The sequence below is a fragment of the Leopardus geoffroyi genome, chromosome A1 (genome assembly GCF_018350155.1).
Source record: "Leopardus geoffroyi isolate Oge1 chromosome A1, O.geoffroyi_Oge1_pat1.0, whole genome shotgun sequence".
In the NCBI taxonomy this organism is placed as follows: Eukaryota; Metazoa; Chordata; class Mammalia; order Carnivora; family Felidae; genus Leopardus; species Leopardus geoffroyi.
The window spans coordinates 204,312,283-204,339,366 of NC_059326.1; the positions used below are offsets into that span (position 1 = coordinate 204,312,283).

At 41.5% G+C, this 27,084-nt stretch overlaps 1 protein-coding gene across 5 annotated transcripts in view; it reads right to left on the reverse strand.

The window, feature by feature from the left end:
• NNT (nicotinamide nucleotide transhydrogenase) overlaps positions 1–26,801 on the reverse strand; it is a 95,008-nt gene extending 68,207 nt beyond the window's left edge. Inside the window, exons 1-6 of one of the 5 annotated variants that reach the window (XR_006701649.1) lie at positions 26,121–26,255; positions 21,105–21,308; positions 15,640–15,869; positions 13,115–13,332; positions 8,120–8,207; positions 1,833–1,921 (exon numbers count right to left, since the gene is read on the reverse strand). Coding sequence is in view for 4 of the 5 variants with exons in the window: in XM_045438547.1 (XP_045294503.1) it covers positions 1,833–1,921; positions 8,120–8,207; positions 13,115–13,332; positions 15,640–15,869; positions 21,105–21,261 (782 nt within the window). In the remaining variant the exon portion in view is untranslated. The other 4 variants (XM_045438547.1, XM_045438571.1, XM_045438554.1 and 1 more) reach the window with 4 other exon arrangements.
• Between the last annotated feature and the right edge of the window lie 283 nt (positions 26,802–27,084).

Below are 27,084 nucleotides of genomic sequence, written 5' to 3' on the forward strand. Positions count from 1 at the left end.
AAAGCAGATAGCACAATGCCCGGAAGAGAGTGAACATTAGTACAGGTGTCTGAAAACTATAGCTCCTGACTTGCCAATTGTTTTTGTAAATAAAGCTTTATTGGAACACACACATACACAAAAAGAAAAATAAAGTAAAGCTATTATATTTCTAAACTTTGCGACACAGGCATTAGGTAGGATGCTCACTATTGTTACCAGGGGAATCTCTTAGCTATTGTTTGAAAAAATTTAAAAATCACACTCCTTTAATATTGATGAGCAATGAGTTGTCCTTAAGTTTTTAGGATGTTTATCTGAAAATATATACTGTTCAGTCTTCCAACAAGAATTTATAATCAAGTGTGTTTTCTAATGTGTTTGGATTTCATATTTATGATACCAACCCCTAGTCTCAAAATAGTGATTGAGGTATGCATAATCCTTAGAAAAGGATTATATAGTCCAGCCACATCTTTCTTCATTGTGTACTTGAGCTATCCTAGTAAATGGTAAATAAAAATGGAGTTAAGCAACAGCCATCCTCTAGCTATCAGATCTGTACACTATCTAAACCAATGACATCAAAATACACAATAAATTCTCAGCAGCTGACCCAACACCAAGTTTCAAATCATCTCTAAGTCAAATATGCACATTTCCACATTAATGCTACTGTCGCTACACTGAAAACTTGCACAACCTCCTCTCTCCAGGTTTGGATGTCTTCAAAAACTTCACATCAACAAACATTAAAAATTAAAAGCACAAATAACATGCTTAACACTGGCTATCCTTGGCATGCATCCTCGTTATTGCAGAAAAGCCTTTTCTCATTTCAGCAGGACAGCTTTTTATCAGTACATCACTTCTCTAAATCCCACGTAAGCCCTGTAAATCATATTCTATGGAGCATTCCTTACTCCAGAAAGTCACATTCTTTCCAACTTTGAATGGCTGCACATTTTTTTGATCATTCTATATTCAAGATTAGCAGCAGTATTATTCCTCTACTGATCTCAGCTGATAATGAAGAACTATGCATTTTAACCTTGAAATAGTATTCATACATAAAAATAACAGCAATTCTCAATAAGCATTTAATAAAATCCAGCATCTAATATCTTCTGAAATGAACAATTTTAATCAAACTTTTCTTTAAAGAATTCTAGAAAATGTTGGTATGTCTGCTTGAAAGTATTATGCAATGAACATAATTGAGTATTTTCTCCTAGGGGCTCCACTATTGCCCAATCAGCTTTATTTGCTTCCATCAAAATGCAGAGCATACCTCTCCCCGCCCTCTGCCCCCCAGTCTGTTTTCCAAAATACCTCCTATGCTGACTTTTTTTTTAAGGAAACCCAATGCCCAACGTGGGGCTCAAACTCATGACCCCAAGATCAAGAGTCACATGCTCTAGTGACTGAGCCAGCCAGGTGTCCCCAAAATATCTCCTATACCACTCTCCTCTAACTCACAGACATCTTGGTTCATGTCCTCCCTGACTTGTAAATGCAATCTGCAGAGCAACAGATTACAAACTCAGGATGGGAATAATTCTGGTCCCACTGCTAATCCACATAAAGAAAACTGAATACGAGCTGTTTTCAATTCTTCTGCTTTTTAAATTATTTCTGCTGTATGGAGTCTGGGTCCTTAGATATTTTTTCCCACTAGATAATATTTTTCTACTTTGAGTTAACTTGGAGGAAGTAGAAACATTTTGAAATGTCAAGAGCTTGTAAAGCAGTTTTCAATGTGAAACTTCCATTTATAAATTCCAAAGACAGCATAATATCCACCTAAAACAAAATGTTTTCACCTTAACAGCAGTCACTCATAGAGCACTTACCTGGTGTCAAATCCTCGAACAATAGCACCCATAGACTTCGCTGCACCTGCAGAAGCCAGCCCAGCAACACCACCACCAACTATCAGAATCTAGGGGAAAAGGCAGAACGGTATGTTTCCATTTTTTTTTAATGCTTACTCATTTTTGAAAGAGAGAGAAACAGAGTGCAAGTGGGGGGGGGGGGGGGGGCAGAGAGAGAGGGAGACACAGAAACAGAAGCAGGCTCCAGGCTCCGAGCTGTCAGCACAGAGCCCATTGCGGGGCTGAACCCACAAACCGTGAGATCATGACTTGCGCCAAAGTTGGACATTTAACCGACTCAGCCACCCAGGTGCCCCAGAACAGTATGTTTTTTAAAAAGTTCATTATCAACTGGCTATGAAAAATCATCAGCTAATAACTATCAGCACCTGGTACACAACATTCAGTAATACACCAGGTGGTGCCGGCAGTGGTGATCAGCCCTCAAATATACTGAGTGGATAGACAACACTTTATCTGAACCTCCGCTGTTTTTAAAAATTTATCAAAGGAATGACTGCTGGCAAAGGCCCACAACCTTCACTAAGAAGTCTGACAACCAGCATCTCGGTGTGGAAGCCACATACAGCACGATGGGGATTATACGTGTTAAAGATTAACAGGTCTTGAGGAGCCTGAGTGGCTCAGTCAGTTAAGCATCAGACTCTTGATTTTGGCTCAGGTCATGATCCCAGGGCCATGGGATCAAGCCCCACGTCCGGCTCCACACTGAGCATGGAGCCTAAGATTCTCTCTCTCCCTCTGCCCCTCTTTTTTGTGCTCACACATGTGCTCTCTCCCTCTCTAAAATTTAAAAAAAAAAAAAAAAAAAAATTAAATAAGGTAACCGTTAAAGAAAAATAGATTAACAGGTCTTTCTCAGTGTGTAAAAGCTACCTGCACTGAAATAAACTCCTAGCGCAGCATTCTAGCTATCTCTCCCCTCACAAATTTTAAGGTTCCTCTATGTTCACAAAATATCAAAATAAGTTTCAAAGATGGATACAACTTTGATAAAATGTCTACCTTCTATTTTGAGTTCAAATGCTTCTGAAAGAACAGCAGGTGACCAACTATCTAATTTTGAACCAATTTGAATGACCAAAGCAACATAACTAATCTCCCTAACCATTGAACAGTTAGAGCCAAGAAAACCAAAGAATTTCTCAGAAACAAGAGTCTCCCGGCCTTCTAAGAAACACAATAAGAGCAATGTTTTCTCCAGTCTGGAATGGGCCATTCAGAGAAAAGTTCTATTATACTTCCCAGTCAATTGAGGCAACTCCTTGTTGCTGTTTAAAAAAAGAAAGAAAAGGAAAAAAGCCACCCACAGAAAACAGTGAAGCTTATAAATTCCCACCTACCCATCATGCCCACATCTCCTTCCACCTCTTTTTTTTTTAATTATTTTTTTTTAATGTTTATTTATTTTTGAGACAGAGAGAGACAGAGCATGAACAGCGGAGGGTCAGAGAGAGGGAGACACAGAATCTGAAACAGGCTCCAGGCTCCGAGCTGTCAGCACAGAGCCCGACGCGGGGCTCGAACTCACAGACCGTGAGATCATGACCTGACACGAAGTAGGACGCTTAACCAACTGAGCCACCCAGGCGCCCCTCCTTCCACCTCTTTAAGAAGGCTAGTCAAGGGGTGCCTGGGTAGCTCAGTCGGTTAAGCATCTGGCTTCAGCTCAGGACATGGTCTCACAGTTTGTGAGTTCGAGGCCCCACTTCAGGATTCTCTCTCTCTCTCTCTCTCTCAAAAAAAAAAAAAAAAAAAAAAAAAAAAAGACTTCTGTCTTTAAAAAAAAAAAAAGGCTAGTCAAACCATACTCCAGTGACCTCTAAGCAGTGTCTCCGAGATCATGTGAATTGATCTAGATGGTGAAGGTCACGGGGGAGGGTGTTAAGTTACAGGGAAGGGGACAAAGAAGGAGCACAGGGAACAAGCTGGCTCTGGGATCCAAGGCACCAACCCTGCTCCACACAATGAAAATGTGAAATAAAAATAAAATAAGTAAAAATCACAGGACTAGACCAAGTTACCCTGAATCCAGAAATAACAAAAGACCTCATAATTTAAAAGGCAGAATCGCACAATAATAAAGCCAGGTAGATCTGACAACAGGAATTGACTCTTTCTCTCCAGGATGGGGTGAAGGAAAAGACAGAGGTTAAGAATCGGAGTGAAATCCTGAATCGGCTACCAACTAGTTCTGGGTAACTTTGAGCAAGTTGCTTAGTATCTGCCATAACACAGTTAAAAAACCTTCCCAGAAGGCAGTTACATTAAATGATGGGATATAAAGCACTGACTGCTAACTGGCACAACACAGACATATACTCAGAAAATAGGGGAAAGGCCATGGGAAAGGAATGACCTTTAGGAATGTTCTTAATTTCTAGTCAGTTAACCTGTTCTTCCGCCTGACCTCCCATCTCAGTTAAGGGCACTAACTGTGCAACATAACCATTCAAGCCAAAACAGGGAGGTCATCTTGTGCCCTCCCTTTGCACATTTCTACCTCCAATCCCTCAGCAAGCACTCTTGGAGTTAACCCCCAAAGATCTCCCAATCCACCCCCTTCTCTACATCTTTACTGCCACTACCTTCCCAGGGTACTATTTCAGCAATCGATCCTGAACAGGCCTTGCCTTCACTCTTCCCCCTACTATCCATTCGCCCATAGAACTTCCAGATGACTTTTTTAAATCCTCGTGAGATAATAGAATATATATATATATATATATATATATATATATATATATTCTATTAAGATACAGAACTCCTAAAACCCAAGAGCATCAGGAACATTTTTTGTTCCAATATCTGGTCTTTGACCCCAGTTAGTGACAGAGTTCCTAAATCCCTTAGAATTTTGAGGGTGACAGCAGTGTCTTTTGTTCTAATGAGTTGACTCCTGGTTGGCTCCTGGATGACAGCTGACCACCAGAAAGCCCATGGTTAGCAGCTGAGAATTTTCAGTTCCACCTCCCATTCTCCAGAGAGAGGAGAAAGGGCTGGAAAAGGAGTTAATCATCCATTGTTCCCACGTGATGAAGCCTCCATATAAAAAATCCCCAAAGTACAGGGTTTAAAAGCTTCCAGGGTGGTGAACACACGGAGGTGCAGGGAGAGTAGTGTGTGCAAGGAGGGCTCCATGCCCCTTCCCACATCCCTTGCCTCATGCATTTCTTCCATCTGGGTGTTCACCTGTATCCTTTATCATATCCTTCTATAACAAACTGGTAAACAGTAAGGAAACTATTTTCCTGAGCTCTGAGTTCTAGCAAATTAACCGAACCCAAGGAGGGAGTCGTGGGAACCTCCAAATGATTTATAGTCAATCTGTCAGAGGCACAGGCAACAACCTGAGCTTGCGAATGTCATGTGAAGCAGGGAGAAGGCAGTCTCGTGGGACTAGCCCTTCGCCTGCGGGATCTGACACGACCTCCAGGTAGACAGTGTTAGAACAGAGTTAAGTTGTAGCACACCCTGCTGGTGTCACAGAATTGCTTTGTGTGGAGAAAACGCCCACATATTAGGTGACCAGAATGTCAGAAGTGAAGCATTCTATTTGAAAAAAAAGTGAGTTTTTCCAAAACAATCCTGAATCAGACACTTCCCTCTCCTCTGTGAGAAAATGTGAACAAGACCTATAAGAGAAGCTCAACGTCATCCAGCCCCAACCTACCTTTCCACCATCATCTCCAATCGCTCACCACACTCCAGACCAACAGCCTTCTTCAGTCTGCTCTTTCCCATCCCAGGGCTTCATACGTGCTGCTCCTTTGGAAGCTCCTTTTCCTACATGCTGCTCCTCTGAAATCCTAAATACCTGGTTTCTTTCGCACCATCCATTAGGCCTCGGTTCTAATGTCAAATGGAAGCCTTCCCATCACCCTAGCAAAAGCAGCTTGCTCCCATGACTCACTATCCTATCATCCTGTTCATTTCTTTTATATTTAAAATGATCTCACCTATTGATTAGATTATGTATTTATCACCTCACCGTGGCCCCTACTAGAGTGTAAGTTTCATATGACAGGGATCTCCTTTACCTTGTTCATCCCATAGTCCAGCTCCTAGAGCAGTGCCTGGCATATTGGAAGCCATCAAATAACTAACTGATAGCTCATTGTAGACAAGTAAGAACCTTCCGTGTTTAAAGAAAAGTCAAATAAAGTATTCTTCAATCTACCTTGATAAACTCACCTAATGTCTAATTCTTCAATATGTAACTATTTCTGACATGTAACCAAAGTCCTTGAAGCTGCAATTTAAATTCGCAGGAAAGACAGTCACTTTTCTACCTCTTAAGGGCTGATTGATTCTCCTTCCTTTAAGCCTCTGGTCTTTTGTTTCACTTTTTAATCTCTTATATATTCACAGCTTTCCTCTCAGCTTCCACATAGTTCGAGAAAGAGTCTAACCAAAACTGAGTAGCAGATTTGTGCATCAAAGCATTTGGCCAGTTTGAAAACAGCATTCAGGGACACCTGGGTGCCTCAGTTGGTTAAGCGTCCAACTCGGTTGCAGCTCAGGTCATGATCTCAGTTTGTGAGTTCCAGCCCCTCATCGAGTTCCTCACTGTGCTTGGGATTCTCCCCCTTCCCCCTACCCATCCCTTGCACAAGCATACTCGCACGTGCTCTCCATCTCTCTCTCTTTCAAATAAACTTTAAAAATAATAAAATAAAATAAAACCAGCATTCAACTTCTGGCCACTGTAAGTGCCAGACCCATTCTCATGATCCTGACAAAGGAGTCAAAACATCATCACTTCAGGGGCACCTGGCTGGCTCAGCTGGAAGAGCATGTGACTCTTGGTCTCAGAGCTATGAGTTTGAACCCCACTTGGGTGTAGACATTACTTAAATAAAATAAATAAACTTAAAAAAAAAAAACATAATCACTTCACATAGCACATCTCTGTTGTTGTTTGCTAACTTCTTTGTTATGTATTCTGGCCTCCACTCGAAGCACTTGCATTTTCTTTACCTGGCCTGTTCTTAAAGCAATTTATTTCTCAAAGCTGCTAGTATCTTTTTTTTTTTTTTTTTTTTTTTCATTTTTTTCTAGGAGATTTATTTCATGTGCGTTCTCGGTTTATATAACAAAGTACATAAGAGCAGGAAGCACTGAGTAAACCTATGCCTACAGGCAGAGAGTATACTCTTCAGATAGATGAACAACATTTAAAGTCCTATTTTCTATTCCAAGACAACATGCTTATATGGTCAATTAGTATATGTAATGTTGAAGGGTCATAACATAATCTATTCTTTTACCTAGCCATCCCAACCTGTCATCAACTGCTCCTCTCTGCTTTCAATCTACATTAAAGAAACCACACCCATTCTCTTTGCCAATTACCCAAATACACCACCTCCCTTTTTCCGTCCTCTTAACCCATATTTGAAAAAAAGTGAAGGGGTGCTTGGGCGGCTCAGTCGGTTAAGTGTCCAACTCTCGACTTTGGCTCAGATAGTGATCTCATGGTTCGTGGGAGGGAACCCCAAGTTAGGCTCTGCGCTATATCAGCGGGGAGCCTGCTTGGGATTCTCTCTCTCCCTCTCTCTCTGCCCAGTGAAAAAACTAAAACAATCTTTTCTATGAACAAAATGTCACAATTGGGAAATCTAGAATCTACAAAACGAAGATAATCTTTTCCATGAACCAAGTGTCACAACATTGGGAAATCAAGAATCTACTGAATGGTATCTTAAAGCTTTTTCAAACATCAGTAATAAACACCCTACATACACAGAACAAGTTATCCAAAACCCTTTTAAGAATTCAAGTTAGTAAGTAAAAAAAAAAAAAAAACTAGAACTTCCAGAAATGTCAAAATTCTTTTTTGTCAAGCAATCATAAACAGCTTTGAGGCTCTACCATATGTTTGTACCAAATATACACAGGGTTAACACTGTGAAGTTAACACAGAACAAAACTTTTAAAATAACTATTTTAGTACTACACATACCCTTACCTTGAAATAATTCATATTATGGGGGCTCCTAGGTGGCTTAGTCGGTTGAGTGTCCGACTTCGGCTCAGGTCATGATCTCACGGTTCGTGGGTTCGAGCCCCACGTCGGGCCCTGTGCTGCCAGCTCAGAGCCTGGAGCCTGCTTCAGATTCTGTGTCTCCCCCTCTCTCTGCCCCTCCCCTGTTCACGCTCTGTGTCTGTCTCTTGATAATAAATAAACATTAAAAAAATTATAAATAATTCATATTTGAAGAAACATTAAAAGCTCAACCTACCTTAGCTGGAGGAACTTTTCCAGCAGCTGTGATCTGACCAGTAAAAAACCGTCCAAAATGATTTGCTGCTAGTACAACAGCTTTGTAGCTGAAAAAATAAATATTTCCATAAAATTAAAGAGCTTAGACTAATATATTATTGTAAGCCACCAATGAAGCTTTAATAGTCAAAGATAATCACTAACATTTAAATTGTACCTACTATGTGTCAAAAACCGCTGAGTGCTACATGTATAACTACTCCTTTAACCTCCTCCACAATCCTACAGACAGGTACAGTTTTTACCTTCATTTTATAGGTGAGTAAACAGACACACAGAGAGTGGAAGAGACTTGCTGTCACTCGGCTAGCAAATGGCAGAACCAGAAGCCTAACCCTGGCTGGCATCCTACCTCCACAAGCACACTCTTACCCACGATGTTCCCTGGCCTTTTCAGAATGAACACTGCAGAAGATCAGTTGGTGTAAAAAAAGAAATGAAGGAAAGACCAAAAAAATGCTAACAACGGTTTTCTTCCAGTGCTGAAACTACAGACACTTCAGACTTTCTGTTTTACTTCACTGTATTGTCCAAATTTTCTTTAATGATTATGTAGTATTTATGTCATAGGAAAAAACTTTAAAATGAAAAAGAAATGAGATATAGCTATATGCTTGTACATAATAAAATTCTAACCTCAAACCAAACCAAAAAAAAGCAGAAAACAAAAAACAAACAAACAAAAAACTTCCCCTGAGGCAGCTGGGTGGCTCAGTTGGTTGAACATCCAACTTAAGCTCAGGTTATGAGTCGCCATTTGGTTCATGAGTTCGAGACCCACGCTGATGGTGCAGAGCCTGCTTGGGATTCTGTCTCTCTGCACCTCCCCCACTTGTGCACACTCTCTCTCAAAATAAATAAATTAAATTAAAAAACAAAACAAAAAAACTTCCCTTGATCGCTAAGAGTTGAAAGTATGGAATTTTGAGACACAGTGACCTCCGTGCAGGGCCCAGTTCTACCACTAACTGGCTTTGTGACCTTGGGTAAATTTCTCTAAGTCCTAATCCTTGGTTTCCTCATCTACAGAGTGGGGACAAAAAGAGCATCTCTTAGTGTTGTTATGAGGACTAAGTGAGACCAGGCAGGTAAAGCACTTAGCACAAAGCCTACCATCATAAGTGTTTGGTAAATACTAGTGTTTTTGGCTAAAGAAACATTCTGTGCAGCAAAAACAAGTAAAATATACCAATTATACCATCTTCTCTTACGAGGATACTGTTAACATATTATACTAATTTCATTTTCAGAGCATTTTATCCTTAAAAGGCACCTCTACACATTAACTATAACGTTATAATTAAAATTACAATGCAACTATTTATTAAAATCTACCTGCTAGCTGACAATAAAACCTTTCCCTGATCATATTTTTTTCCTGGCCATATTTTTTATAAAATAATACTTGATATAATAATTGATGCAAAAGCATATAATGGTAACCACTACGACTTTAAATCATATTATAGCAGAAAGGCAGTATTTTAGAGACCACATTACTTGTTAGTCTTACTTCTGAATCCAAGTGACAGAAACTTTCAAAAAACCAAACATGATAAAGATTCAAAAGCCACTGTAAGAAATTTTGGAATTAATGTTTTAAAAGATTCAGCTGCTATTCTGAAACAAATAACAAAAATGAGATGAGTTACACAGGAATGTACAAGAAAACGTTGATAGTGGGGAAAAGTGATAACAGTTTGCCTCTTTTTGATGACAGCAAAAAAAGCTCAGAATGGACATGAATACTGGAAGGAGCGTGTCTTCACTGTAATATGGCTGTGTGTGTGACTTAGATAATGATTTATCACGTACTGTGTGGATAAGTATCCTAGAAGATGCACCTCAAACTATGCCCTTTGCATATATCAGCTCAGGATGTAAGGTAGCGATTCTTCAAACTGTGTCCCATGGATCCCCAAAGGTTCAAATTCCAGCCAACTCTGGGGCCATACTGGGTGGGGTAGAGAACAAACATGTTTCTGGACACCCCTCCGTCCCTCAGTTCAACTAAGGCCACTCTGCTCTTACTGCATTTGTTTATATTGCCTCATAATACGTCATTTGCCCAAAAGATTCTAAGGCTAAAAAGCACTGGGCTGGATGGGGCGCCTGGGTGGCGCAGTCGGTTAAGCGTCCGACTTCAGCCAGGTCACGATCTCGCAGTCCGTGAGTTCAAGCCCCGCGTCAGGCTCTGGGCTGATGGCTCAGAGCCTGGAGCCTGTTTCCGATTCTGTGTCTCCCTCTCTCTGACCCTCCCCCGTTCATGCTCTGTCTCTCTCTGTCCCAAAAATAAATAAACGTTGAAAAAAAAAAAAATTTAAAAAAAAAAAAAAAAAAAGCACTGGGCTGGAACCACTGGCTTTGATAACCTTTCATATTCTACATTTCACAAGACAAAATCAAAGATCACATTGTACGTTTTCTATACAAAACATTTAAGTCTCAGGGCACTTGGGTGGCTCATTCAGTTAGGCATCCAACTCTTGGTTTCGGCTCAGGTTGTGGTCTCACAGTTCGTGAGTTCGAGCCCCGCATCAGGCTCCTGGCTGACAGTGCAGAGCCTGCTGGGGATTCTCTCTGCCCCTCCCCTGTACTCGCTCACTCTCTCAAAATAAATAAACTTTAAAAAAAAAGAAAAGAAAATCTTTGAAGTCCCATGATACATAATGTAACTTTTCTACAAACAAAATAATATGGCAAAAATTTATTTTGTCCTTTGGTGTATACTTTATATCACAAAAAATATCTTCAAACCAACCATTTGCTATATTATAGTAAGGATAACAAAATGTGTTTTTAGCTTGTCCTTTTTGTTTTCTGCTTTTCTTTCAAAAATGAAACCCAAGGGGCGCCTGGGTGGCGCAGTCGGTTAGGCGTCTGACTTCAGCCAGGTCACGATCTCGCGGTCCGTGAGTTTGAGCCCTGCGTTGGGCTCTGGGCTGATGGCTCAGAGCCTGGAGCCTGTTTCCGATTCTGTGTGTCCCTCTCTCTCTGCCCCTCCCCCGTTCGTGCTCTGTCTCTCTCTGTCCCAAAAAAAATGAATAAACGTTGAAAAAAAAAAAAAAATTAAAAAAAAAAAAAAATGAAACCCAAAGTAGACTCTATTTGATCTATTGGCCTAGCTGATATGCTACACCTAAGCTATAAAACCTAAGAAAACCTTCAGGTCATGTGTCAGGCCATAAAAGGCTTTATTCACGCTAGTCTCTCTTGCATGCGCTGTTTGATTTTTTTTAACCGTTTTCATTTGTTGGTGCCTCATTCACATTAGCAAACTGTCACTATCAGCAGTTTGCATGCTTAAAATCTAATTCAACTATCTCCTGAGGAGTTGATTTCATAAGCATCTTCAATTTCCAGATTTTTCCCGCTCTCTAGGCAGTCAGCAACACGATATACCCCATCCCCTGGGCAGGAGTGATTGCTCAGTCAGAGCCCTGTTCCTCAGAGCAGGAGGGGCCTTAGTCTCCTCTCAGCGCAGCTCTGCAGGCAGTAAAGTGGGAACGCAGCAGTGGCGGGCAAAGGTAAGAGGACGTAGTTAGCCCTCAGTTATCAATATGTGGTTTGGGGGGGGGGGGTAATAATTTTTTAAAACTTTTTTAACATTTATTTATTTTTGAGAAAGAGACAGGGTATAAGTGGGGGCAGGGGGGTACAGAGAGAGAGGGAGACACAGAATCCAAAGCAGGCTCCAGGCCCTGAGCTGTCAGCACAGAGCCTGACGTGGGGCTCAAATTCATGAACAGTGAGATCATGACCTGAGCTGAAGTTGGACACTTAGCCGACTGAGCCACCCAGGTGCCCCTATTAATACGTGTTTTGACACCAGGTAGAACTTTGCCAAATACAGACATTTTCCATATTTGCTAAATATTTTATGAATTTACCTAAGCAAAACATAATTAAAATGGTAAATGCTAATATGTATGAGTCAGGTTGAACAATATGAAACTGCCAATATCTGACCTTTTTTGACCTATAAAAACAGCAATTTATGTTAACTAACTTACTGTGGCAATCATTTCACAATATACTGATATATCAAATCGTTATATTTATACCTTAAATTTACACAATGTTATATGTCAATTGTCTCAAATAAAATCTGAAAAAAAGTAGCAGGGTGCCTGGGTCGCTCAGTCGGTTAAGCATCCGACTTTGGCTCAGGTCATGATCTCATGGTTTGTGGGTTCAAGCCCCGCATCAGGCTCTGTGCTGATAGCTCAGAGCCCAGAGCCTGCTTTGGATTCTGTGTCTCCCTCTCTCTGTCCCTCCCCCACTTGTGCTCTGTCTCTCTCTCTCTCTCTCTCTCTCAAAAGTAAATAAACATCAAAAAAAATTTTTTTTTAAGAAAAAAGTAGCAATTTCTACCTAATGTATACATGTGTATACACGTATATACACACATACATGCAAGACAGTCTATTCCTCATACAAATAATTTCACAATCATTTGCTCTGGTGGAAGGAAATAAGACTTCTACCCATGAAGAGTAGAATATGAAGAGTCATTTCTTTTAACTATGAAATAATAAACCGAGACTTAAAAAATAAGGGCACTTTTGGTGCACCTGGGTGGCTCAGTCAGTGAAGCCTCCAACTTCAGCTCAGGTCATGATCTCATCATTTGTGAGTTCAAGCCCTGCATCAGGCTCTGTGCTGACAGGTCAGAGCCGGGAGCCTGCTTTGGATTCTGCGTCCCCTCTCTCTCTACTCCTCCCCCACTTGTGCTGTCGCTGTCTCTCTCTCTCTCTCTCTCTCTCTCTCTCTCTCAGAAATAAACATTAAAATTTTTTTTTAATTAAAAAAACAAATAAGGGCACTCTCAAAAAGCTTTTATCCCCAACAATTATTACAAGTAAAAGCACTGTAAGAGAGAAGAGTCACAATGAGCATGTTTCTAGAGTAGCACTGTGCTTTGTTCAACCAAAATGGAAAGGAATCAACATACCCAGCAATATTGGCCATGGAGCTTAGCGCGTCATATCCCTGAGCAATCGTGACTCTTGGAACCTGGTCCATCGCCAAAACTGTAGTTTTTCTTTTAGAAAGTTTATTTAGCAAGTCTGGATTTTGGGCTGGGTAAATAAAGCTAATCAATGTTCCCGATGTCTTTAAAAGGTCGGCCTCATGAACACCTAATGTTGGATTAACCATGGGAGCTCGCACCTGAGGGAAAAAAAGTCGTCACTGATTAATAATGTAAATACCTTTATCATATTTTTAAGTAAACAGGACAATCTAAATGACATGCCATGATTGAAATAATAGGCCAGAAGTAATCTTTCAGCAATAAATTTTGGACTAAATTCCTAAACAAGATAAGGAGCACCAAGATCTTTGCCATCTGTCCTCTGACTGATGACCAACCTAGGAACTGATCTGAGTAAAGAGCATGCTATCATCCTGGAAGGTTCCCCCCCACCCCCACCCAAAATTTTATTTTTAAGTAAGGCTCATAACATGGCTTTACCATTGCCAGCTTTTCCTAAGTTTCTGCAGAAACACATTCAGATAAGCAGATTCATTTGTGGGCTTTTAAAGTGTGTTTTATATCCAAGTTTAAAATCGATCTTCAATTAACATGTATCATGTCCTTAGCTCTAAGTTCGCAGTAGCACTTTTAGGCAAGTAAGCCCAGAAAACAATAGCTCAGGGACTTAAATTTTTAAAGGAAACAGAAACACAAACACTGGGTCAATATTTTCATTTCATAGCACTTCATCTCATTTACCTAGGAAACATCTTTGTTACTGCCATTTCAGTTGTTGATCTGGTGACACATATGATTTTAATTAAGGTTCTGGATTCTAAGACTCTCTAGGGGCACCTGGGTGGCTCAGTTGGTTAAGCATCTGACTTCAGCTCAGGTCATGATCTTGCGATTTGTGGGTTCAAGCCCCACATCAGGCTCTGTGCTGACAGTTCAGAGCCTGGAGCCTGCTTCGGATTCTGTGTCTCCCTCTCTCTCTCTGCCCCTCCCCTACTCATTCCCTCCCTCCCTCCCTCCCTCCCTCTCTCTTCTCTCTCTCTCTAAAATAAACTTAAAAAGACTCTCTGGCAAGGTCTATTTTTCCTCATTGAGAATCTAAAATATAGATTTAATGAAAATTAGAGGTCAACTTTGAATTAATCCTACTGGCCCTTATCAAATGCTCAGCTGAGACTGTTGGCATATGAGTGAGTTAAGTCAACAGAATGTTTTCCTGAATGTGCTTTTTGGATCACTAGTTCCCCAGGATATTAACAGGCTTGACTCAAAAATAGTTTACTAATGCAAGTATAAAGTTATCTAAGTTATTATATCATAGGATTTCTCCGTGCTTGTAACATGCTCACACACACTGCGGATCTAAAGGAACACAAAGTGCTTCCACAACTTATATACACCCTACTAACCCTTTATTGTGGGGTATCTCAAAAGGTTTTGATCCCTAGAGCATATGTTGGAATGGATCATACTCATTTTTCTATTTGCCCTAAGCTCTTTTACTATACTAAGTTATATCACCAAGTATCTGTACACCTAAACACTTTAAAAGTTTTGGCTGAATTGCAACTTCCCCACATACCATAAATTTCACTGTTAATTTCCACACCAAAAAATTGTTTTGTCTTCTGCAAAGATCACTACTCTACCAAGTTATTCAGTAGAATTTATGTTAAAAGAAAAAAAAAGCAAACAAAAAAAAAAAACAGTTACATGATTGATGCCCCTTAGAAATTAACACACATACCAAAAAAAAGCTGGTCTTTCCTGAACAAGTGAGGAGCTTCTTTTTGCCTAATAATCATGCTACTACAATCCCTATCTCCCTCTTTGTCTTGGCTGCAGAAGGCTTAGGATTTAGGCTAATGCTACTCCCTAATAATTATCTAAGGTACACTTGTGATAGTCCCTTCCTTTTTCCATATGATTTTTTTTTTTTACTTCAGATTTTATGTCTGAAGCTCTTCAGCACATAGATTTCTATTACACATTAAGACCTTTCATTAAAGTAGGTAAGGCTGTCTCTACTCAGCCCCATGCTGCTTTCTCCAAGGCAGCCCTGCCCTCTCTAGAAATAGCACTTAGGTCAGTTAAATCACTGTTCCTTCTACATATCAGAAGATCAGGGTACGTTCAGTCCTAGGAGGAGTCCCATGCCCTTTTCCATTCTGGTAACAGTTAAATACTCACCTGTGGGTATTCTGGATATGTATGAACCATGAAGTGCAAATTCTCCCTAGCCAATAAGATGGGAATTTCCACATGAAAATCTAAAAAGGAAGATCACTTTTTCTACTCTCATGGTTAAACAGAGATCACACTGCATGATAAAAGTTCTACCAGACTATGAAGAATATTCACAACATGCAACCATTTCTCTGAGACAAGGCAGTGTTTGAAAATATGAAGAGTTATAACAATATGATTTTTCCATGAACACTTTTTAAAAAGCGAGCTATAAATGAGGGGTGGAAAGGAATAATTACTTTGACCACCAAATCAGAAGCCAGCACTTCCTTCGCCCCTTGGATCTGGGCACCTGCTGCTCTGTAGTGATCATCAGAAAACTTGGAAGCTTCGCCAGCACCCGATTCCACGACAACACTAAAACCCTGCTTGACCAAGGCCTGAACACCAGCAGGAGACAATGCCACCCGTTTCTCATTTTGGAAAATCTCCTTGGGGACGCCAACAGTCAGTTGCTTATATGGAATTCCTACAAAGTGAGGGGGAGAAAGAAAGAAAGAAAGAAAGAAAGAAAGAAAGAAAGAAAGAAAGAAAGAAAGAAAGAAAGAGGAAGGGAGAAAGAGAGAAAGAAAGAGAAAGAAATGAAGAAAGAAAAGGAGAAAAGAACAGGAGAGGGAAAGAGAGAGAAAAAGAAAGAAAAAGAAAAATTAATTCAGTAAAAAACATAAAAACAATGTTTTAATAACAGTTCAAAAAATGAAAATGGGCAGTCTGTTCAAAATATACTGAACATACAAGTTGCTGCTCAAAATAATGTTCCTGATTCATAATCATAATTGAGTTTTTTGAATAATGGGAAATATTTATGCCCACTCTCTTAAATTCCAAATATTTCATTTAACCAAATAGCTCTCTTCAAGGCACATGACTAGATTATTCTTAGGAAAAAAATGGGTTGAGAGATCAATCAAAATGCTAACTCCACTCTTCAAACTAATCCTCTGGGATTTATGGTCTCCTTGTCCTCACCTTTAAGGAAGACAGAACTAATTAGCTGTTTTGAAGAACAACCCTATACTAGACACATTGTTGGCTACACTCAAAGTTTTCTTCCTGGCAATTTGGCCACAGGCAATTCCTCACAGATTTCCAAGTGTTGTATCTTGAGACCCTACATTCTTGGCCACAGCGAATAAGACCAAGGATCAACAGCTGGGTCAAAGATAATAGTCTATAGGCCAGAGAGTCCCTGAGATGACTTACATAGGAACTGCCCAAGGACACTCTATGTTGGCCAGTGATGACCCAACGCATTCAGGTACTCTGAGTGTCTGAATGCGAGACCCACAGAAAAGGACGGGGAGTAAAGGGTACAAAAGCTATTTGTAAGCAGCCATGAGGTTAAAGGTAGACAAAGGGAGGTCTACAGCAACAGTAGCAGAAACATCAGTAGTGACGATACAAAGAGGGAAGATGAGCCATAGCTATGGAATCCAGAATACCATTCCACTTTTCCTAGAAGTAGATGCTTCTGTACTAGGCTTCTGTACTTCCCAAGAATACACCCAATAAACCCTCATCACAAAATAGGACCTTGATGCAATCCTGTTCCTTGTAACCCAAAAGAGCCTGTATAAAATACATAAAGTATTTATATATGGCTCTGAACAACTTTAGCTAAAGTTGCTTCTGTTGTTTTATTCAACGTGCAGGCACAAATAGACTTTTCTTTTAAAAAAAATCTGCTTCAGGGGCGCCACGGTGGCTCAGTCGGTTAAGCATCCGACTTCGGCTCAGGTCATGATCTCACGGTCCGTGAGTTCGAGCCCCGCGTCGGGCTCTGGGCTGATGGCTCAGAGCCTGGAGCCTGCTTCCGATTCTGTGTCCCCCTCTCTCTCTGCCCTTCCCCCATTCATGCTCTGTCTCTCTCTGTCCCCAAAATAAATATTAAAAAAAAATTTTTTTTTTTAAAAATTAAAAAAATCTGCTTCTGTATGTTGTACCAAAGTTCAGGAAATCCAGTCTAGCAAGCTAAACTCTGAAAATACATAATAAAAAAACAAATTATCTCTACAGAGTAACAATATTGAGGCCTTAGAGAAATTAAGTCAACCTAAAAATACCTGCATTCAAACAGAGTCTTAAACCCCATACTCCATTAGCAGTAATAACTAAAAGTAAGCCAAAGGCAAACATGTGGTGAACCTTAACCTCTGTTTGAAGGAGAGGGAGGGGGGCGCCTGGGTGGTGCAGTCGGTTAAGCGTCCGACTTCAGCCAGGTCACGATCTCGCGGTCTGTGAGTTCGAGCCCCGCGTCAGGCTCTGGGCTGATGGCTCAGGGCCTGGAGCCTGTTTCCGATTCTGTGTCTCCCTCTCTCTCTGCCCCTCCCCTGTTCATGCTCTGTCTCTCTCTGTCCCAAAAAAATAAATAAACGTTGGAAAAAAAAAAAAAAAAAAATTTGAAGGAGAGGGAGGAAAATAATAGAAAGCTGGAAAATATTCCAGATTGATGTGCAAAGTTAAATCACATAAACATCTGGAGTTCACTTATCTGACAAGGTCAAATTACCTAGGCCCTATATACCATAAGTCAAAGAAGCCACCAAAGACAAATGAAGTCCCATCAAACAGGTTCGGGAGCCAACTTGAAAGGCCAAATATGAAACAATTTGAGCATGAAAAAGAATAATTAATTGCAATGTAATAAAATACATCCGAGGATGTTAAAATGCAGGAGTTCATTATGATACTCAAAAAATAAATATTTTTTAAAAGCTTCATTGGCCAATTTTAGCGGGTGTGTGATAAGCAGAATAATGGTATTCCATAGGTGTCCACACTTTTAATCCTCAGAACCTGTGAATGTGTCAGGATACACAGCAAAGGAGAATTAAGGTAGCAGATGGAATTAGAGTTGCTAATCAAATGACCTTGAAATAAGGATTAGCCTGGATTCTCTGGGTGGGCCGACTGTACTCACATGGGTCCTTAAGTGTGAGAGAAGAAGGCAGAAGAGCCAGAGTCAAATAGTAGTCTGAAGATGCTATGCTGCTGGCTTTGAAGATGGAAGAAGGGGCCACGAGCCAAAGAATATAAGCAGTTTCCAAAAGCTGGACAAGGGAAGGAAACAGACCACCCTTAAAGTCTCCAGAAGGAATACAGACAGCCCCACCGACACCTTGATGTGAACCTAGTGAGAGCCATTCTAGACTTTGGCCTCCAGCAGTGTAAGATAATAAATTCGTGTATGTATGAAGTTGTGTTACCTTGTTACAGCTGAATAGAAAACTAATACTTTAAGAAAACCAAGAGATTATTACCAAAACTATAGAGAATGGGACAGAACCAAACATTTATCCCACCTTACCACTACAACCTCAGGGTAACTAAATAACAGAGGGAAAGTTTTTCTTTATAGAAAAATTCTAGCTAATAAATGAAGATAAAATGATAGTGTATCACCATTTCAAACCCCCTCCCCATAAAACCATGGATTTAGTTGATGATCATTAAATGGCTGTTATAGCCTTTGAGTGAAAAACTGATGGGAGCTCCATAATGGATGAATATCAACATCTAAACTCACTGATCAATTTTCCTGATGAAATGCCACAGATAGTACACAGCATCCACCTATGAAGTATTCTTGTCAAAAAAAAGCAAAAACAAAAACAAACAAAAACAAACCTGAGTCTAACCAAGCCTCTAGGTCTAGCTAAATGGTACAGAAAACACAAGGAACAGAGAAACTGGTTAAATAATATGAAGGGAATTCATTCAGCCAAACCCAGAATGTGAGAAATTCTACAGACCAACAACTACATTCTTCAAGAAATAAAGAAAAAAGAAAAAAGAAAAAAAAAAGGAGAACAGAGATCAAAAAAGACCTGAGAGATATAGTATGCAAATACAACATGTGGACCCTGTTTGGATCGTTATTTGGATAAGACAACTGTAAAAACAGAAACTGAAAAAATACGAATACTGACTGGAATTACTTTTCATGCTTTGCAATGTGGTAATGAAATTGTGGTTATGTATTTTTTAAAATAGAATCCCTATCTTTTAGAGATAAAAAGTAATTATCTGGGAAATAGTCAAGAACTACAAATTAAAAGTCTCCTGCATAGTCAATATAGAGATATTGATGTCCATGCCTTTACTCACAAGGAAAATTTTCATGTCCTCAGTGCAGTTACTTACTTTTATCTTAGACACAATTTTATCACACTTGGATAAGCTGGCTTTCTAAAAGACCTAAAATAAAAATCTGAAGAGGGATGCCTGGGTGGCTCAGTTGGTTAAGGATCCAACTTTGGCTCCGGTCATGATCTCGCAGTTCGTGAGTTCAAGTCCCGCATCAGGCTCTGTGCTGACAGCTCAGAGCCTGAAGCCTGCTTCGGATTCTGTGTCTCCCTCTCTCTTTGCCCTTCCCTCGCTTGCACTCTGTCTCTCTGTCTCTGTGTGTCTCTCTCTCTCTCTCTCAAAAACTAAACATAAAAAATATATATAAAAAAATAAAAATAAATAGAAATAAATCTGAAGGTAAAGTTGAGGGCTCTCAGGGACAGGTACCCTGCCAACAGTCACTTGTCACATGAGAACAAGAAAAGAGGCTGTGAAATCTATTAAAGACAAACATAAGAACTCAAAAAGCATAGCAGTGTAGGGATTCTGATTGCCCAGAGTCCTGCAAACTTAAATTAAAAAGAAGGGCATTATTCTATGTGGCAAAGACAGGTATCTATCCTAGTCTTCCACCTGAATAACAGAATGCCAATTTTAGTTGAGTTTGTCCCCATCTGGAATAAAGGACCTCTTTTGTGTCCAAGTCTCCCTTACAGCTAAATAATTGCCGCCTGTCTGAGTTTTTGCCAATGAGATACAGAGTGCTATGAGGGTCTTTGCACAAAATGCATAATAAAGGGATCTCCCTCAGCCTAGGGAGCCCTCATTTAGCCTCTCCTTCTGACCTGCGCACAAGAACAGACGCGAGTGGGGACCCTAGCAGGGAACACCTTGTAGGCTACTGAAAGACTTCAGCTCTTCCTGTGCATGAGCTAGGACACTGGTGGCAAATTCTGAGAAGAGTGCCATGATCTTTCATTTTAAAAAGATGATGCTTTTGTGTATAGAACAGACTGTCGTGGGGGCAGAGGCAGAAAGCATAGAGAGCACTTAGGAGACTAGCACAGCAGTCCAAGGGACAGATGATGGTGGCTCGGAACAGGATGATAACAGTGGCGATGGTGAGAACAGACCCTGGATACAAGGTAGAGCTAACCCATACCTACTATGAAGACCAAGATGACTCCAGGGTTTCTGACCTGAGCAACTGAGATGAAGCTGTCATTCAGTAAATCGAGAAGCAGTACTACAAATTAATTGATACACTCAGTTGTTAGTTCCTCAGCATAGATGAGCCATATACAGTACAATTCCTCAAAAAAGACAAGGAAAAAGGAAGAGCTGCTAAGACAAATGGTTACTATGAGCAATAGTTTCCCGGATACAACTCAACTGGTTTATCATTTCTCTTGTTCTATTTTATTTTCTTCTCTATTAGCACTAACAGTCAGAAACTTCTATACATGGAAAATATTTTTAAAAGCACTCATTAGGGTTTTTTTTTTTAACGAAAAATGATGACTCACCAACACCAGGCTATAAAACTGCATCGCTTTTCCTTTTATCAATCATCAGGAGATCTGTTAGCTCCTACAACTTGAAGGTTTGATCTATATACACTGAAGTGAGACTTTACCTGGTTTGGCAGGGGCTTTACACCACAGTGCCTGATGAGTATGAAATGTTCGTAAAAAATCCTTCTTCCCGGGTATAATCTTACAGGACCCCAAATTACTACGTAAAGGACATGAACAGCCAGTCACCACGGTTTTCAGTAGGTTCGCCATGTTCATATGAGCTCCCAACTTCCTGAATCCCAAATTTTCTTGAGGGTAAATCACTAAGAAGAAAGAAAATAAAATATTTATATGCCAAGAAAAACATACTTTGTCATTTGAACATCAAAAAATTTTTTTAAAAAATACTAATTCAAAGAGCTTGGAATATAACAGCTGTATGTGGGCATCTACAGTGAATTTTATTTGCCAAGTCCTTTACTTAGAGAAGATGCTTCAAAAGTTTGTTTCCAATTCATATATTTAAAACTCGGAATCCATTCTCCCACTTAAAACTGTGGTTATAAACTCACTATTCAATTCCAAGCCTTGGTCACCTTAATTGATCCTTAATGTAGCAGGGAAGCTAAAAAAGAAAATTGCTATAGAGTCCAATCACATCTTACATGAAAGTGATCTTCTAAGTCTGCATGCGCAGCAAAAATTGCATAGTCACCCTTGGATTTCCCTTAAATTGTCTATAATGCCGTATAGTACAATAGCAACTTGTTTAGCTACAAATGTACAGAAAACACTGGCAACCTATTCAGTGCAGCAAGATGCTTATCCTGTAAGACCCCCTGAATTGAGCCTCAGTGAACATGAGATTCGTGTCTGCCAAGTGCTCATCTCAAGAAAATTAAGCATGTGTGGGATATGACTCCAATTTTAAAAAAGAAGAATGTCAATATCACATAGGTTTGTGCTTGTAGATATGGGTGTAACTAGGAACTCTTCCATCAGTGGTTCTCACAAGCGGCCACTTTGCACCAGCTCTAACTGGGCTGGATGGAGGACCACTGACCTTTGCTGTTACTGACCTAAGCTTCAGTGGCAACCTCCATTGTTCTCCATGGCAGATCCCCAGGGGTGCATGGAAGGCACGCCCACCATCCCCTTGATTCTCAGAGTTCCCCCATCCTTCTTTTTCCTTCAAAATCAGGAAGCAGAAGATTTGGAACTCTCAGTCAAATTCAGCTAACTCCACCAACTACACTTTTAGGCTCCGCCCCATCATGTGGGCCCTCAGGAGGCCCAGCACCCAATCCCAGCAGTTCCATGAACATTCTTCCAGTCTCCAGAGGAAGAAGGGTCTAGTTCACTCAGAGCTGCTGCCACAACTCCCTGAAGCAACTTCTTACAAATACCAGAAAGCAACACGGGGGATGGAAATCCTTAATCCAGATGGTGCTTATTCTTAAAATGACCTTTAATTCAACAAACACATATAGAGGGCTGAGTTTCAGAGTCACAGTCATTAGAAGCATCTGTGGAATCAAACAGGAATAGATCACACGCTCTGAGATAAGAAAAGTCAACAAGTAATAACACTACAGAGTAAGGCAAGTCCAAAGTTCTTTGAGGGATCAAAGGAGATTATGTCCTCCTACAGAGCTCAGAAAAAGAAAAAAAAAAAACACATTTGAGATAGAGAGAGTAATATGAAAAAAGCTAAGGAAGAGGAAGTATGCAAGATGGGTTCAGGCATGCAATCAAAAATATATAATAATGCTTTGCACTTGAACAGGTTTTTAGATTTTCAGTGTTTCCACATATGTCATTTCATTTCAATCCCAAGCACCCCTGAATCCCATAAATATGCTCCTCATTTATTCATGGGTCACTTCTGGGTTGTTCATGGCTGAAAACAGAGAGCAAAAGTTCGAAATTCAGCCACATATTCAAAACAGTCACTGAATCTATGCCAACAACCAAGGGAGATACAAAGATATATAAAAGGTAATTCTTGCCTTGGGGGAGATTTGTCCTACCATTACCAATGACCTAGTCTTATCTCCGCCTCCCCATTCACTCTAGTTTCTCTTCTTAGATCATCCCAGCTCCCCAACAACCACTGTTCTCATGGGGCTGATGAGGTTTACCCAGACCTCATCAGGGAGAGAACAAAGCTAGATATAATAGAGCCCATGTATTGTCTAAGTTGGCCACTCACTCCCTGTTCTACCTGAATCTCTCTGCACCTGTCTGCTCATATATAAAAGCACAAGAAAGTTTGTTTGTGGGGCCCCATTACGCTCTAAAACATTTAAGAATAGATAAGATTTTACAATGTTTTAAAGCAGAAGTCCTGTTTCAGGCCATCTGGAAAAACAGCCCTGCCTACTTGGAAAATGGTAATTTGATGTTGAATAGATCCCTGGCATCAGATGGCAATTAAGGCAGAGGACTTCAGAGGCCAATTTCGCCCCAAAATTCCAATTTATTTAAGTTATAAACATGTAAGACAGGGAACAGAAAGTAGTTTTATTGGTAAGGCACCAATTGGCTCAGTTAAGTGTCTGCCTTCAGCTCAGGTCATGATCTCATGTTCCTTGAGTTCAAACCCCATACTGGGCTCTCTACCGTCAGCACAGAGCATGCTTCAGATCCTCTGTTTCCCCACCCCCCTCCTGTCCCACTCATACTCTATCTTAAAAATAAATTTAAAAAAGGCACCTGGGTGGCTCAGTCAGTTAAGCGTCTGACTTCGGCTCAGGTCATGATCTCACAGCTCATGAGTTTGAGCCAGGTGTCAGGCTTTGTGCTGACAGCTTAGAGCCTGGAGCCTGCTTCAGATTCTGTGTTTCCCTCTTTCTTTGCCCCTCCCCTGCTCACACTGTGTGTCTCTCTCTCCTTCAAAAATAAATAAACATTAAAAAGTAAATAAACAAATAATGTTTAAGAAAGTAGTTTATTGGCAAGAACAGTCCCTATGGCTAAGCCTAAATTAAATACAAATGACCCTGAAATATATTCAGAGAATATTTGAATTTCCCCTATCATTATTTTAAAGCTATTTTATTCATGTGCTTCTATGGCTTTGAAGCAATGGGGGAAAGCTTTACAACTCAAAACTGAAAAAAAAATTTAGTATACCACTCATACAGCAGTGTAATGTAAGCTATTTGGGCAACTATCTCCCCTAATAGGTACTAAAACTCTTGAGGGCAAGCACGTCAGAATGATGACAGCCTAAAGGCTAACAAGGTGAACTGTGGGTTGCAAGCCCTCATTCTGCAATTATTAGCTGTGTCCTTGGCAAGTCAGTCACTTATCTTCTCTGAACCTGATTTTCTCATCTTTAAAATGATAATAGCACCTGTGTTATATAGGGTTGTTGTAAGGAGTAAAAGGACACAATATCTTTATTGCTATTACTACTCAACTTTGGTATTACCTCCGGCCCGGCGCTTTGCACAAAGGAGGAGAACAACAAGTACTTTTTAACTGAATGAATAAATAACTAGGACTAGGTAACCTGAAACCTGCGTGTCTATAAAAACACATTCTCCAGACTTTCAGGAAATTTCCTTCGAAAACGAAATGCTGCGTAGCCTTGCGGAAGATTGATTCCATCAGCAAAGGTAAACAGCTTAGCACACTTGCTGATAAAGTAGTCCTAAACTGTCCATTTAATAAAAAAAAATTTTTAAGCCAGGTTTGCAAATAAAAGGTGTGCAACAGAGAAAAGGGGAATATTTTTTCTTCTTTAATTTTTTTATAGTTTCAGATTTTTACTTAAATTCCTGTTAGTTAACATATAGTGTAATATTAGTTTCAGAAGTAAAATTTAGTGATTCATCACTTACATATAACACCCAGTGCTCACCACAAGTGTCCTCCTTAATCCCCATTACCCATTTAACCCATCCCCCCTCCAGCAAACCTCAGTTTGTTCTCTATAGTTAATAATCCAGTTAAGAAATGGGCAGAAGTGGGACGCATGGGTGGCTCAGTTGGCTAAGGGAGGGACTCTTGGTTTCCGTTCAGGTCATGAGTTGGAGCCCCAGCACGAGATCTGTTTGGGATTCTCTCTCTCTCTCTCTCTCTCTCTCTCTCAAAATAAATAAATAAACATTTAAAAAATGGCAGAAGACATGAACATTTTTAAAGAGGGAAGCACTTTAATAAAAGCATGCAAACAGCATGGGAAGAGACTGTCCTAAAAGACTCCTTATAAAGAGATCGCTTTAGGACTGCCCTGCACCACAGGGCGAATAAAGGACGCCTGCCACCGTAAACAAGTTACGTTTTTAAAGCGAAACATACCAACCAAGGACACAATACCCTACAGAAGCTTAGACTGGCAGGCAGCGTGACCTCGCCCAAACCCACCGGTCCCGCCCCTCCTTGGGCAACTACACTACAGCTTGGCTGGCATCTGCGCGGGACCGCTATTTATAACCTTCCCTGGAGGCCTATTGGCCCCGGTCGCTTTACAGTCATTCCTCCTCCGGGGTTCAGATCAGCTCTGCCCCCACTGCTGTCTCCTCCCGGTCGCCAGCCCGGGCCCCTCTCTCTGCCTGGATGAAGTTTGCTCAGACCACCAACCCTCACAGACATACACACTCACAACTTTCGCTCGCCACCTCCTAAGTCTCCAAACGATCGCCGACCCTGAATTCCCTCAAGGTTCAAGCACAATTTCGGGGCGTCCAGCTACCACCTCTCTGGGCGCACCCTCTATGGAAAGTCCTCTATGACCTCCCCCCCTCCTCCCATTTTGCCGGTCGAAATGACCCCGTAGGACTCCCGCTGTCCTCCCAAAGCTCCAAGACCTGCACCTACACAGCTGCCGCCTCGTTCCCTGCCCTCTGCAAGGACCCAGTTTCCCAACCACCCGCCCGCTCCCTTCCACGTCGCCCCGGCAAAAGACAAGGAATGGGGCCCTCAAGGCACGGTTCTCCTTCCGGACCCCAGCCTCTGGCCTGCGGGCGCCCGGGTGCACCCCACATCCAGGTCCCTACCGACCCCGCCCCCTTCTCCCTGACAGGTCTCCTCCCCTGCGGGGGCCCGGACCATCCCCAACAGCCCCGCGCCCCCTCCCCAGCTGTGCCCCAAACGCGCGCCCGGACTACCCGCGCCGCGCGGCTCACCTTAGCTGGGAGGCAGGGCGGCCGGGCAGCGCGCCGCGAGGGAAGCCGCGCTGGCAGCCCTGGGCTCGGGCCCCGCGGAGCTGCGCCTCCAACCCGGAAGAACAGCCCCAACCCGGCGGCGGCGGAGGCCACGTGACGGCGGCGCAGCCCCCCAACCCCCACCCCAAGCCCCCTCCTCCGCCCGGAGCCCCGTCCCCACCAGGCCCTTCTACCTCCGGGCCCCCGGAGCCTACCGCCCAACCTCGGGACAAGAAAGCGACCGCACCAAACGCCCCCTTAGCGCGCCAAGGCTAGTTACCCCAAAGGGCCCTCCACTCCTGGGTGGCAACCAAAACCTCTTTGTCTTGGGCTCGACCCGAGGCCCCCTGCCCCGCCTCCGCGCCTTCCCTCGGCGCGTCCTTGTCAATCAAACCTGGAGCCCAACGCGGCCGCTGAAGTTTTCAAGGCTACATTTGCTCTCTCCCCTGGAGAGCCAGTTACAATCCCACGTGTGATTTCCTCTCTAGTGTCCCACCAGAGCAAGTAAGAGGGTAATATAATTCCACTTTGGTACCTTTCCTCTAGCACTCTAGGAAAAATCAGAACTTCTGTAACAGAAGAGGACCAAAAGGAAAGTGGGAGGAGGCCAAGGGGTGGTGAAGGGCGGGAATGAGGGCGTTGTTGTTCCTTTTTGCCGGGAGAGGTGGAGTTAAATTCCTCGGAAACGATGTCAAGGCCCGAAAATTAACACACGTCTACGTATTCGTCTTCCCCCGATGGGCCCAGAGAAAGCCGTGTGCTGCTGGTAGTATTAATATCCAACGGCTAGAGAGCGTCTTTGGTGGACCTTAAGTGTCTTGAGAAGGCCTAGATTGACTTCAGCAAAACATGAGCCTATTTGTTCTTTGCGCATAGTTGTTAGTCTGCAGGTGTTTTCTGATTGAAAGTGGGAAGAATAAAATTTACAGTATAAAATGGTTCACTT